At 41.4% G+C, this 13,164-nt stretch overlaps 1 protein-coding gene across 1 annotated transcript in view; it reads right to left on the bottom strand.

Annotated features, from left to right (window-relative positions):
* Positions 1 to 1,791: 1,791 nt before the first annotated feature.
* The window catches only part of ppp2r5b (protein phosphatase 2, regulatory subunit B', beta), a 50,164-nt gene continuing 38,791 nt past the window's right edge, over positions 1,792 to 13,164 (bottom strand). Inside the window, exons 8-13 of the mRNA XM_003452401.5 lie at positions 11,670 to 11,723; positions 10,325 to 10,375; positions 10,069 to 10,188; positions 9,695 to 9,822; positions 8,491 to 8,592; positions 1,792 to 6,757 (exon numbers count right to left, since the gene is read on the bottom strand). Of these exons, the coding sequence (XP_003452449.1) occupies positions 6,529 to 6,757; positions 8,491 to 8,592; positions 9,695 to 9,822; positions 10,069 to 10,188; positions 10,325 to 10,375; positions 11,670 to 11,723 (684 nt within the window). The 3' untranslated portion in view covers positions 1,792 to 6,528. The remainder of the gene's footprint in view (positions 6,758 to 8,490; positions 8,593 to 9,694; positions 9,823 to 10,068; positions 10,189 to 10,324; positions 10,376 to 11,669; positions 11,724 to 13,164) is intronic.

The raw sequence follows: 13,164 nt of genomic DNA, 5'->3' as shown, positions 1-13,164 counted from the left end.
CTATGACAGCTGGGATAGGCTCCAGCGCCCCCGGCGACCCTGAAAAGGATAAGCGGAAGCGAATGGATGGATGGATGTCTGTGAAGGTTCTCAGTCATCCAAGTGATCGTAGTCTAAGGATCTTGGAAAGAAAAGTGTCTGGACTTCTTTAAGTTTCCTTGAAGACGTTTCACCTCTCATCCCAGAAGCTTCTTCAGTTCTAAGCGCAACTGGTGGAGAGTCCCAGATTTTAAGCCCTATGCATACTTCCATACCTACATTTCAAGTGTATTCTCTTTGGCAAATATGACTACATAAACTATAGGTATCAGCACGATATCCTGTACAGTTAAGTTTTCTACACACCTTTCTCACCAACAGCAAAGCCCATCTTGGCTACAGAAAGGAAGGGGAAGCAGTGTTGCCAACTCCTCAGTAAGGAAAATCGCTATTCGCTGTGCTAAAATTCGCTAGAACTCGCTAAATGATGTCATCACCTAATTTGCATAATTGGTCATGCCTACGTAATTGTAACAGACGCTGTAAGAGAGAGAAATAAGATTATGGAAGAGACGTAAAGTAAGTAAAAACACCAAAAGTATTTAGAATATGTTTAGAATTACAAATTAAATTTCTTTTAGCAAGTATTGTTTTTTTTATGTCACAATTCCAACCCTCCCCCTTTATTTGGACTTGGGACCAGCAAAAGTGACTTGAAATAGGCCCTCTGGCGGAGTTACTTTGTGTGTGTGTGTCTTTTTAAGTAGTTTTAAACCTTGTGATGCACAAAAAGTAACAGTAAAAGAAGAACATTTTTAACCATTAACAAATAAAATAGACATAGCAAGTCTCACCAGACAGCTTCAGTCGAAATCGGATGTACAAGATGGTCCTCTGCAAGGACATCCGATTCCCACGTTTTCAATGATGGGAATGATGTATTTTAGTGCCTTGATTTATTTTAGACAGAGAAAAATGTAAATTTACCGCTGCTCCCACCCTGTGTTACAGTTGGGGGGCAGCGGCTTCGCAGATGCGCGATTCTTTTGCACTTTGTAGGCGTAAGGGTGAATATCGCCTGCTCTGACATCAGCTAGGGGGGACTGCCCCGTGAGAACTACCCGCTGCCTGTGAGCGCTTTGGCACGGGTGAGTTGCCCACGGCAGCACCCGCTGCTTGTTGAGTAAGAGTCATACGTGCTTTCGCGTCAAAAAGTCGTCGTAAGTCTCCAATAACACCAGAAAAAGTCGCCAGATTTGTCGCGAGTCGCTTTTTAGAAAAAAAAGTCGCTAAAGGGGTCTGAAAACTCGCTAAATATCGCGACAACGTCGCTAAGTTGGCAACACTGAGGGGAAGGACCTTAAACCAATTTTTAGCCAGTATTATTAGGATACATCATCAGCACACAAGGTGACACTTAGGCTAGCAAGCTACCAGCTAGCTTTTTTTCCCTTTCCTTTTTTTTTTATCAGGGTTAGAAGTTACATGTATTGTGGCATAGTCGATGGTGTAGATGGTGTTTTTGCATGGTAAATTGTTATCTTCCCATGAAGAGAATTTTGGATTATACTTGTGATTAGAGATTCAAGAACTCATGCAAAATGTAGCAGATAATGCTAAAAATGTTGCAAAGGAGAGCAGGTTTACAGCACAGCCTCAGAAGCTAATTCCATCTTTAACACCAGGTACGGGTACTCTTGATTTGACTCCCAGTTTATATTACAGTACTGATAAGTATCGCAATCATGTCTGGAAATGGAAGAATCATTGATAGGAATTAGGCGACACAAAAAAGACACAGACTCCAGAGTGTTTTCTCAAAGTGAAGTTTTAGTTTTTAGCACATTATATTTTTTTCTCCATTCTACACTTCCCTGTAATGATACATACAGTAGTAAGCCACTCTACATTCAAACCCCCCCACCACTGTGTTGGTCCCCAAAATATACATCTTCTTCGTCTGCATCATCTTTATCATTTTCTCTTGTTTTTTTTTTCTTCAACACAACAAACAGACCATTGGGCAGACAGTGCAAATCTAGAAATTCAGTGAAATTGCTACGTAATGCAGTAGTAGGTTTCGGTAACGTTATATTCTCATTCTGTTGCTCTGACTTATTGCCATTCTATCGTGTCTATGTCTTTTCTTTCCTCTATCTTCCCCCTCCTCTGTTTTCTTTTTTTTGTCTTTACTGTCTGTCTTTCATCGGATCCACCCACATCGCCCCTCTGACTTAAAGCATTTGTTAAAATCTGGCCTCCTGAAAACGGCCACAGAGAGGAAATGCGAGCGTCCATGAAAGCAGTGCTTGATGGCTGTCTGTGAGGCGACACCAGAGCTCTCTACAAACACTCTCTCCTCTCTCACTTCCTGTTCTGGAGCAGCTCCTGATTGGATGGCAGAATGCTATAATCGAGGAATATTAGTATTAATCATTATTATGGAGAATTCTTGAACAGTGGGAGCTGGGGTCATCCCAACAACAACAATCAAGAGGGTTTGTGAGTAAGCAACCCAAGACAAAAAAAAATCATGAAGCAAACCAAGTTTAGTGACAGCGAGGTCAAGTTTTGTCTCTGTTCGATTGTGTTTCTGAGTGTCACCTGCCTGAATCAAGACAATGTTTGAAATCCCAAAAATGGAAGGGTCTCTCGTTGTCAGCCAGGTGGCGACGTGGAGTAAATTATAGGATTTAAGAAAGAAAATGTTCCACTTGTTTTTGGAGTTTTAGGCGATTGAGGTTGACGACGAAAATTGGACTTTGGATTTTTGCACTCTTTTTGCAAAATACAATCAAAGAAAAAAGTCTAATTAATGAAACCAGCACCAATAACTTATCTGTAGTTGCCCGCTTCTAGCGTTACCCATAGACTTCAGTGGTGTTCAGTTGTCCTGTTGTTATAACTCAGGCGCCTTTATGTGACAGTAGCTTTCAAACAGTCGCACAATGAGTACCAGAGCTTTGTGCTAAATTGTGACAAAATTTGGTTTTTGGCGTCAAAGGTGACAGAAGTTGTAAGGTCTGTATAAAAAAGAAAGGAAATAAAACGCAAAGCCGCTTCGCCAAAGTTTGAAACAAACCCGTTTGGTACGAAGCTGGAAACGATTTCGAAACATTGCTGATTCAGACAAGTTTTTAAGTGAGCCTCTAGGAAAAAAACGATTCTGCGGGGTTTTTTGAAAGTTTGGTTTGAAGCAGCCGACAGGTAGCTCTGCGTGTCAAGCGTAAAAAAAAAAGAACAATCAGTTTTGTTTCACGATACATTCGGATTCAAACCCTGTCCCACAGGAAGGAGAGAAGGCGAGAGAGAGAAAAAGAAGCAAAGAGACGACTGCTTTCTCCCGTTCTCTGTCGCTCTGTCTACGCATGTCTCCTGCTCGCCGAATCACTCACTGGATACACACTCAAGCACCCACGCACGCAAACACATGCGCGCGCACACACACGCACACACACACAACCTGACCGTCAAATAAGGTTACATTTCCTGATCAAATAGAAAATAAATAGCATCAGACTCAGTTTTCCACAAAAAACAAGATTATACAAAAACCAATAAAATTAACAACATAATTTACAAAGCAAAATCATTTCTCATCAAATAAATCTACACAGAAGGTACCTTTAAGACAATGTGAATATCAAGGACGCAACAGGAGTAAAAACAAGAGTGGGAGGTAAACGTTTCAGTGTGACACCCACTTCCTGTCGTCACCCCCTAAAGAACACAGATTATCCTGAAAGAATGAAAATATTGCTAAAATAATTTTTTTTCAGTTTTTTTTCCTCCCTCTCTTGTATCCCATCACTCTATCATAATGATCAGACAAGAATAAACAGATTTTTTGTTGGTTCACATCAAAAAAAAAAGCTTCCTCATCATGGTCACCATCTAGCAGCTTTAGGTCTGCTTGAACCTGCAGACGTTCCAGGTTCAGAAATCCAACTGGATTGCGGTGTTTTTCTTTTGATTTGACGCACATGCGGTGGGTTTCATTCATTCTCCTGTGTTGGGTGGGCTTTATGAGTCTGCTTGGATTCGTTTAAATGTAATCCTCTGTGATGAGGTTCTAAATTAGAGAATAGACACACGTACACACCAAAAAAAAATATCATCATTTGGTGCCAAATTAAAATTAAAGGTAAGGTGTGGAACTTTCAACCAATAAGAGATGATAGATAAAGCATGTTTTTATGACTGGATCCAAGTTTTGTTTGTGTGTAAGCAACACATTCACAATACGGCCTTGATTTCATGCTGTTCTACTGATCCAACATTAAGTGGCAGCAGAGAGCGGCGAAATGTAGAATTTGTGCCAGAAAATGCTGGAAAGTGAAGTAAATGTGCCCAAAACCGCAGCTCCTCAAATGACCACTTGAAGCTCTCCTGTTGAAATATTTATTAAGGGTGGAACCCAACCTAGCTGTCTGCTAATCTGACCCAGTGAACTACACCCACGTGGAAAGCATTTGTGGGGTTGGTGTGCCCTCTTAGAGCTCGGTTAAGAAGCTCGATCATCCAGGAGGCGCTCAGACTAAAGCTGCCACTTCACCACACAGAAAAGAAGTCAGTTCAGGTGGTTTGTGACCAGGATGCCTCCCGGGCATCTCCTAAAGGCCCATGTATGCTCAATATTCTCGGCCTCGTGAATGACAAAAGTGGCGTCGTACCGCATCAAGTTGCGCTTGGTTACTTTTTGTGGCGATCGCGTCAGTTTTCACAACCATTTTATTGACACAGATTTACAGATTAAACAGAGGGAGGTGTTGCAACAGTATTTAAAAGATAAGACCTTCTGGAATAAATAAACATTCAGTGATTTCTTTATTTACGATTCTGACCGAACCAGCGCTAATGTGGAGGTTCTGTCTGAATGGCGACGCCTATCATTTAGGAAAATACTGCGGCAAGTACCGAGTCGTGGCAACACCATTATTCGCAGACACGATGACCAACACGTCGAGGATTAATTAGCCATCAGTCATGGATGGATGCGTGGATTGAGGCTTTGCTACTAACAATGTGAACTAATTGGCAGTTCCCATTCAGTGTATGCACCTTGCTAACAAAGGTTGCTATCATTAGCCAATAACCTTCAAAACTTCAAAACAGGACTTCACAAACCAGTGGGTATCATCACAGAAGCTAAACCTAGCATATGTAGCTTGTTTTAGCTAGCAAACGCAGATGTTAAAAATGTAAATTCACCAGGCCTCCCAAACAGACAAAGTACATTCATGATGAGTAAGACATAAAATCATTTGTGTTTAGGACAAAACTCCACACGGCACCTTTAAAAAAATGATTCACGAGCTTTAAACGTGGAATGTTTGGGGATTTCTTTGTTTGTTTGTTTTTTAAATCCACCACACCACAAGTAATGAATGAAAGCAAATCCACCCATGCCAATCCAGTTCATTCCTCCCCCTTTTAAGGTCTGCTAAAGGGGAATTCTGCTGAATTTCAGCACTCACATTACAGCCTCATACATTTAACACGTGATGTGAATTCAGAATTCGAGTGGACCTTCCCCTTTATGATATCTGCTACACTAGTGTTTCTCCCATAATACACTACAGAAATATCCAGAGACATATGTATATATATAAAAACATTATCATCATCAGTAGTACTTAGAGTAGAGTAGAGTAGTAGTAGTAGAGTAACAAGTAAGAAGAAGGAACATTATTGTACTTATATCATCATCTTCATCAGCGGTTATTAGGGACTTCAGGCTCATCCTTTGGTGGAACCCGGCAGACTGGGAGAGGAGTTAACGCCAGAATCAGCCGTGTATGTCTGTGTGTGTGTGTGCGTGTGTGTGTGTGTGACATTGTGATTTAAAGTAATATTCAGGTGCATGAATCAGCTGTTGGCGTGTGAATTGTTTAACCTGGATAAACTCTCTGTAGCTCTGTCCTCTGATATTTACAGTAAAAATGTACCTGCGCCCGCGTCTATGTGGCGGTTCGTGGGTTCGGCAATAGTTTTGGGACTTTTGTGTGAAATTGCTTCTTTTGTTTATTGATGTATTGTGCTATCCACTCATGAAATCAGCATCTCTGACCAAAAGATAAATGCGAGGCCACGGCGCAGACTAGTGCTCGCTTAGGCGAGTTAGAAATGTGTTAAACGTGGTAAGTGTTGCACCAAAAGAGATGTTATATCTCTCGTTTTGAGGCAGATTTGAAGCAGGCCAGCTACCGATTTCAGGGCACCGATCTGCCGTTTCCACGAATTTAAATGACAGTCTGCACTCGGACAGTATTTATCTTCTGGTCTGCAACATAATGTGTGTACAGCAAAAAAGTGAACCAGTTTCACACAAATCTGTTAGAAAGAAGGTACAGCGTTTACCTTGGATCACCGAGTTTGCGCGTTTTTACAAAAAGCGACCACCTCCGTGACACAAGACAACAGAGAAAAAAAAACAGTGGACTTGTTTTGTACCTCTTTCTGTCTCCCAACACTTTTACCGTCATCTTCCTGCTTTCTCCCTGTCCCATAACCCTCCCCTTCCCCCCATTTGATCTAATGGAGTGACACCTAGGTGGCGCTCTCCCCGGCTCCAGAAGAGGCCCCGCTCGGCTTGGGCTCGGGCTGGTCGGAGTGAGCTGTCTGCGGGGAGGAAGGGTTAAGCGTGTCCCCTCTCTCGCCTCGCTCCTGGAGGTTGCGCTGGTTCCTGGCGGCCTCCGTGAGCATCTGCATCCGGCGCTCCTGGTACTCCTCCAGGCCTCGCCAGAGCTCGGCACGCTCCCGTTCTCGCTTCAGCTCCCTGGAGAGGCGGCGGAGAAAGGAAAGTAATTAAGTTTAAACGGCAGAAATTAGACAGTAAAAACTTTTTTATTTTGTCCTGCAAGTTTATTGGCAGTCTCACATGGCACACTGAAAAGTCATAGATAGTAGTTCTTTAAAGTTGGTCAACAGTGAACTGTCAACAGTGAACTTCCTAAATTCACTGTTGACAATTTTTGCAGAAATTCCTAAATTTCTGCAAAAATACCACCTACAACATAAAGTGTTCATATTAGTCCTGACTGTAGATAAAGAGTACTTGATTAAACAAATTAGATTAAACCATCGAGACACCAGTAACAAGTATGATTCAGTGCAGAGAGGTCTGTTAACACCTCTCTGCACTGAATCATACTTGTTAATAATCTGTCTCTCTTCCACAGCATGTATTTTATCAAGTCTTCCTTCTCTCACCCCAACTGGTTGCGGCAGATGGCCCCGCCCCTCCCTGAGCCTGGTTCTGCTGGAGGTTTCTTCCTGTTAAAAGGGAGTTTTTCCTTCCCACTGTCGCCAAAGTGCTTGCTCATAGGGGGTCACATGATTGCTGGTTTTTTTTTCTCTGCATGTACTACTGTAGGGTCTGCCTTACAATATAAAGCACCTTGAGGCGACTGTTGTTGTGATTTGGCGCTGTATAAATAAAATTGAATTGAACTGAATTGATTGACCTCTACTTTTAATATACGGCGTGCCCTCGGGGCAGAAAAAAACAGTATTAAAACTTTAACGTACAGGTCTGTTATTTAGGTATTCAGTCTTATATGTTGGCTAGGAGGAATTTTAAGGTCAAGAAATTAAAGTAAAGCATCTTTTTATTATTATTCTCTGACTAGTGTTTGTCTTAGTACACTTTCACAGATTCACTTCACATTTCCAGATGTTCTGACATTTTGCTAGTAAAATTAATGTTGTCAAATAGCTGACCACAAACCGTGATGCTACCATCACCATGCTTTATAGATGGAATAAGATTCTGATGCTAGGGTACAGTGTTATTATTTCCCTGAACACAACACACAGTCACAAGCATTGTTCATACAGCCTACTGGTTTATCCAAATGGGCTTTACATGTAGCAAAATGCAGGCTAGCACTTTCTCAGTGTTCCCTTAAACCTGACCAATAGTTAAGAGATAGATACTCTGTTAACTCTTTTTTGTCTTAGGTTTCAAGAAATCTTCTTTGTTTGTTCCACATTTGTGTTGTGAAGATTAGCCTTTGATAGCTAGCAGTCCTTGTTTGAGTCCTTTTCCTTTAACTATAATTTATATCAGACTGCCATCCCTGACTCTAACTTCAGCTTCTATTAAAATGCTAATTCTCACAGATATGTAATTCTAGATCTAGTTCGTGAATAACAGAGTCCAAAATTTCTATCCTAAGCGAAACTTAGATAAATACATCCAGTCTTTACTTCAGCACTTAACAAATAAAGCGTGTCTTTTCATTAAGAGATGATCAAACTGCTGAACTATCCCTGTAGATTTTATTTTCCTCTGGTATCTACTATCTTGAGGTTGAGGCTGGAATTATGATGTGATCCGTGTCCAAAAGATGACCTAAGCGATACATACTTACAACGTGAAATACAATGTGACGGATAATGGAACAAACACCGCCTAAAAAATGACTTAGTTCTTAGTTTCTTCCTCTTGTTGTCACCGTCGTATCCAGTGACACAAAGACACGCACAAAAACAGTGAGTCACACTCACTTCTGTTTCTCCACTTTGTAGGAGGCAGTGAGGTCATCAAAGAGTTTGCTGTTCATCTCCATGAAGGTCTTCAGCACGTTGTAAATCAGAGACACGATGGTCCTGGAGAAACACAGATGGGTTATTGATCTGGCTCATCAAATGCTTCAATGATGGTGAGAATATGAAAAAAGTCATTTGGTGTGTACCTAAAAGTTTGAATTAATAAGGATTATCTCTAGTGAAAAGTAACAGGAGCTTGTATAGTAGTATGGCAGTATAGCATTAGGGTCTGAATACTGTGTGTGATGAAGACAAGAATAACAGGACTTCTGTTATGTCTAACTTAAGGGTTCATACCAACAATTATTTTCATTATTCAACTAATTTGTAGCCTAAAATATGACAAAAGATCTTCCCAAATGAACTAGCCACTAACAGTCTAAACTCATAGACTGAATATAAAAGATGGACACCAGCCCCTGCCTACTTTAAGCTGTAAAGCTTTGGCCTGAGTATTTTACATGTTGCCATCTTGGGGGTTTGTAACCGAATATTACAAACGAGGAGCAGATCTCAGTGAGAAGGGTTATCGTGGTGTATCATTGGTGTATCATTGTGTGAGCCACACGGCTGCAGCACGGCTGCAGACTCCTTTTTGACTCTAATGGGACCATAAATTGAAAGTGAACATCAGGCTGTATTCACAAGGACTTGAAGCTAACGACTAAGCCTGTGAACCCATCAGGACCTTTTTGTAACCAAAAGACCCCCCATTGGCTTCAATCTTCAGGCCTGTAAGTTACTTCCATCTTTGATACAGTCTGTGTCGTAAAGCATTGTTCAATTGGTCAAAACATGGGACGGAGAAAATCTGGAATGAGGTATTGTTTTTCAGGAACGTCTTGACACATGCTCAATCATCCAGGTAAGTAAATCCCCAAAGGTTGAGTCTGTTAATCTGGATGTGGCGTTTTCAGTGGGAGAAACATGACAGTGATAATGTAGAGATCTCAAGAATTCACAAAACGTCATCAAATATGATACACTTGGCGTTAAAGGTTTAATCACATAAGCTGCTTTTTTCCTCGGTGGTGCTCCCCGATGACCCTTTTCACCCTCTGACTGGACAAGTTGTTATATTTGCTTGTAACAGAGGTTAAGCTCCAAGAGGAAAAGCTACAAACAAAAAGTTATGATGGGAGTGGTTATGCGTGCCACTGACTGGTTCCAGTGCTCCTTGGAGACTCTGTAGAGGGTAGCGAACACCAGCGGAAGGATGACTTGACAGTTTTCCTCAATCAGACTGAGGATGTATTCATTGTTCCAGAAGTAAAGAGCCCGCTCCGCTACCTAAAACACACACACACACACACACACACACACACACGGACACAAAGAAGAGTTGATTTTCTTTCATCAGAGTTGTGCAACATTCTTTTTATTAAACTGCTTCGTCTAAGAAGTAACTGATTTTCCAGCCTAATACCTGGAGGTCATCAGATTACTATAATCACATTTGTTTTAATCCTGTCTACACCCAAAGCAGTTTTAATCTGTGAGTGACTTCTGTGGTTATTGTTTCCACTTCTGTGTTACCTGGAAGTGAGGACTGGAGATGCAGGCTGCTATCTGCTTGAAGAGCGGCTCCTGAATCCGCATGAACTGAGATGGCTCTATCACATCCAGGATCTCCTCGATCTCCCCCAGGAACATCACCTAAGTGCGTGCACATTTTTTAAAAATGCAGATAGAGAGAGATAGAGAAGGACGAGTTAAATCGACACAGTTGCAGCGATGCAACAGTCGGGGGGGAAAGAAACATCAACAGCTTTTTTGTCGTCATCGGTCTCACCTCTTTCTGCGTGCAGGTTTTAGGCCAGTACTTGAGCAGCCCTCTGATGATCTGCAGAGCAAATATGAGCACACATTAAGAGAAATAAACACTGAAGCCATTAGCTCAGCAGGGTAGCTGGCTGACATCCATCTCTACCATCTCCAATGAGTCATTTCCATGCTCTGGCTTTTGCATTAAGAATAATGTCTTTAAGTTTTCACTGACTCTCACTCTCACAGAGGTTCTTTGGTGAACTGGCTGCATGGGTAACATTAACCATACTGCTTAAAACTCCTACTTGCTATCTGTCTAAAGTCTGGGAACATGGGGTTACTTTCTTTATTATTAAAAAGGCAAAAAAAAGGAAAGATTTTTAAAAACATATTAAACCGGTTTCTTTGGGGGGTAAAACTAAAAAGGCATGCAGCTAACTGTTCAGAATCATTTTGAATTTCCTGTAAAGTGTGAACAGAAGTATATCTAAACCAAAATAATGAAATCAAATCAGAAAAAGATCAAATGACTTAGTTTCAGGAAATTCACAACATATGGCTGCCCCTCGCTGAGCCTGGCTCTACCGATGATTCCTTCCTCTTAAAAGGGAGTTTTTCCTTCCCACTGTCGCCAAGTGTTTGCTCATAGGGGCTCATCTGATTGTTAGGGTTTTCTCTGTATTATTCAACCCAGTATCAGCAAAACGTGTAATAGACACACCGGTCCACCGTGTCCATGCTTTGCCTCTCCAAAATGTGAAATAGACATCCACGCAGAAGCTGCAGTACCAGCAGGGGGAGATAATATCTTTAAAGCCAAGAAATCAAAAAACGCATGGAGTATATTCCAGAGTTATAATCGTCAGAAATGATTAAGCTAATATGTGTTTACATGTCAATGTGTTAATAATGTCAGTTTAAAACTTGATTGTTGATCCCGTGATTATTTTATTGTTTGCAACTTTTATTGTTTGCAACTTACTGCAACTTCTGCGTGTGTATTCCCTTCACGTTTTGGAGAGGAAAAGTGTGAAATGGACACACTTTGCGGTGATATCAGGTTGTATTTTTGCCAGGTCTTTACTTTACAATCAAGAACGCTTTGAGGCGACTTTGTTTTGGTGCTTTATGAATGAAATTCAATTCATCCAATAACTTTTTGTGAGTTTATCTCTACAGCTGTCTTTCCTCACTTCACAAATAGTCAGATGACCCACTGTTTACCTTATAGTATTGATTCATACAGCTTTGAAGCTTCTATGATTATTCACATGCATTATTTTCTCCCATATTTTCAGTTCTTAGGAAAAAACAGAAAATCTTTATAAAATGTGTTGGAATAAGTACAGCGAATGACGAAGCAGTCTTACATATTCAGTGACTGTGGCATCTTTCTCCATAAACTGCACCACACAGTAGGCCAGCTGTAACGACAGAGAACACGGGGTTAAGCACACACAAACTGTCACACTCACACCTACGCACTCTCTCTCTCTCTGGAGCTGTCAGCGAGACAATGGGGAATTTAGCACTTATCCCTCAGGATTACACACTGCTAAAGATCGGAAAGACAAGTTTTCCAAATGTGTGCGAGTGCGCGTACGTGTGAGTGTGTGTCTGCAGCTACATCAGCTTTTGTCTCCTCTTATATTAGCGGCAATCATTTCCTATTATTCTCTATTATTCTGAGATTGTGTGTGCATTTGTGTGCTTGCATATGTGTGTTCTGCGGTTGCCCCCTCCGCCCAGGCCGGTTGCCGTGGCGAGTGGGCACCGTGGCGACGGAGACTGTGTGTGCGTGTGTTTACTTCGGAAGGAGTGATGTCACACACACAAAGTCCCTTAAGGGCAATGTGAGATAGAGGTTAGACCTCTTGTCTCTCCCCCTCCGTCTGTCCTTTGACTGGTTCCCAGTATTACACTAGTGGTTCATTTTATATCATAAGCTAGATCCGAAGTGACTCAATTAAAAGTTTTTTTGGTTTATACTGTCATATTATTGATGATGTTTTTAGATCTTTTTGTAGGACAGTTCTCTCCTTTGTTGTTCCTTCCTTTGCCACCTCGTTGAACTGCAGCATCATTGTCTGCCTCACTGTCTGAGCTTTCATCTCTTGCAGATTTTTCTGTCTAATCTCCCCTTTTCTCCATACTGGCTATCTTTCTTGTTCATCTTCTTCTCTCCCTTCATCCAAGACTTTCCTATTCCTTCACCCGTGGCACAACATGGTTACAAAAATACAGTGTAAGAGGGAGCGGCGGCTAAAAAAGGGAGTGTTGAAAGCTGGAATATAAAGAAAGCAGGAGAAAAGAAGAGGATTAAAATAAAGTGGGCAAACTATTTAAAGCATTAGTGAGGCATTTGAGAGACTTCGGGTAAATATGACACTGGATTCTGCTGTCAAGTCAAGGTTTGCGGTTGCATGAGGTCATTGCTAGGCAGGGATTATGTAGTAGACTTCTGTGGACCTTTGTAAAGATTTTACTGATATTGATTTGTCAGGGTGACAGGTCAAATTAAGCTCTATTTTTGAAGCTGAAGTCATTCTGGCAATCTCTACTTGATATTCTGTCAGGATATGCAAGGCAAGCCCTGCTTGCCCAAAAAAACCTAGCAAAAGACATTAATTAAAACCCAAGTGAGCGCTATCTCTGTCCTTGCATCTCAAACAATCTGTTCCATAAGCTTCTCTCATTGCCTGTTTGCACCATCTTTTAAATTACTGCCATCTTCTGGCCACAGTTGGCTAGTGTCTCTGAAAGCAGCTCTGCTTGCCCCTGATTCCATTGAAATCTGTAGTGCGTGTCTATTTCATGCACATGCCTGTGTCCAGTTAGCAATGGCTGGAACATGTCAAGCTAAGA

This window comes from Oreochromis niloticus, linkage group LG3 (genome assembly GCF_001858045.2).
Source record: "Oreochromis niloticus isolate F11D_XX linkage group LG3, O_niloticus_UMD_NMBU, whole genome shotgun sequence".
NCBI lineage: Eukaryota > Metazoa > Chordata > Actinopteri > Cichliformes > Cichlidae > Oreochromis > Oreochromis niloticus.
The sequence above is the reverse complement of the archived record's forward strand: the minus strand, read 5'-3'. Positions and strand labels throughout refer to the sequence as shown.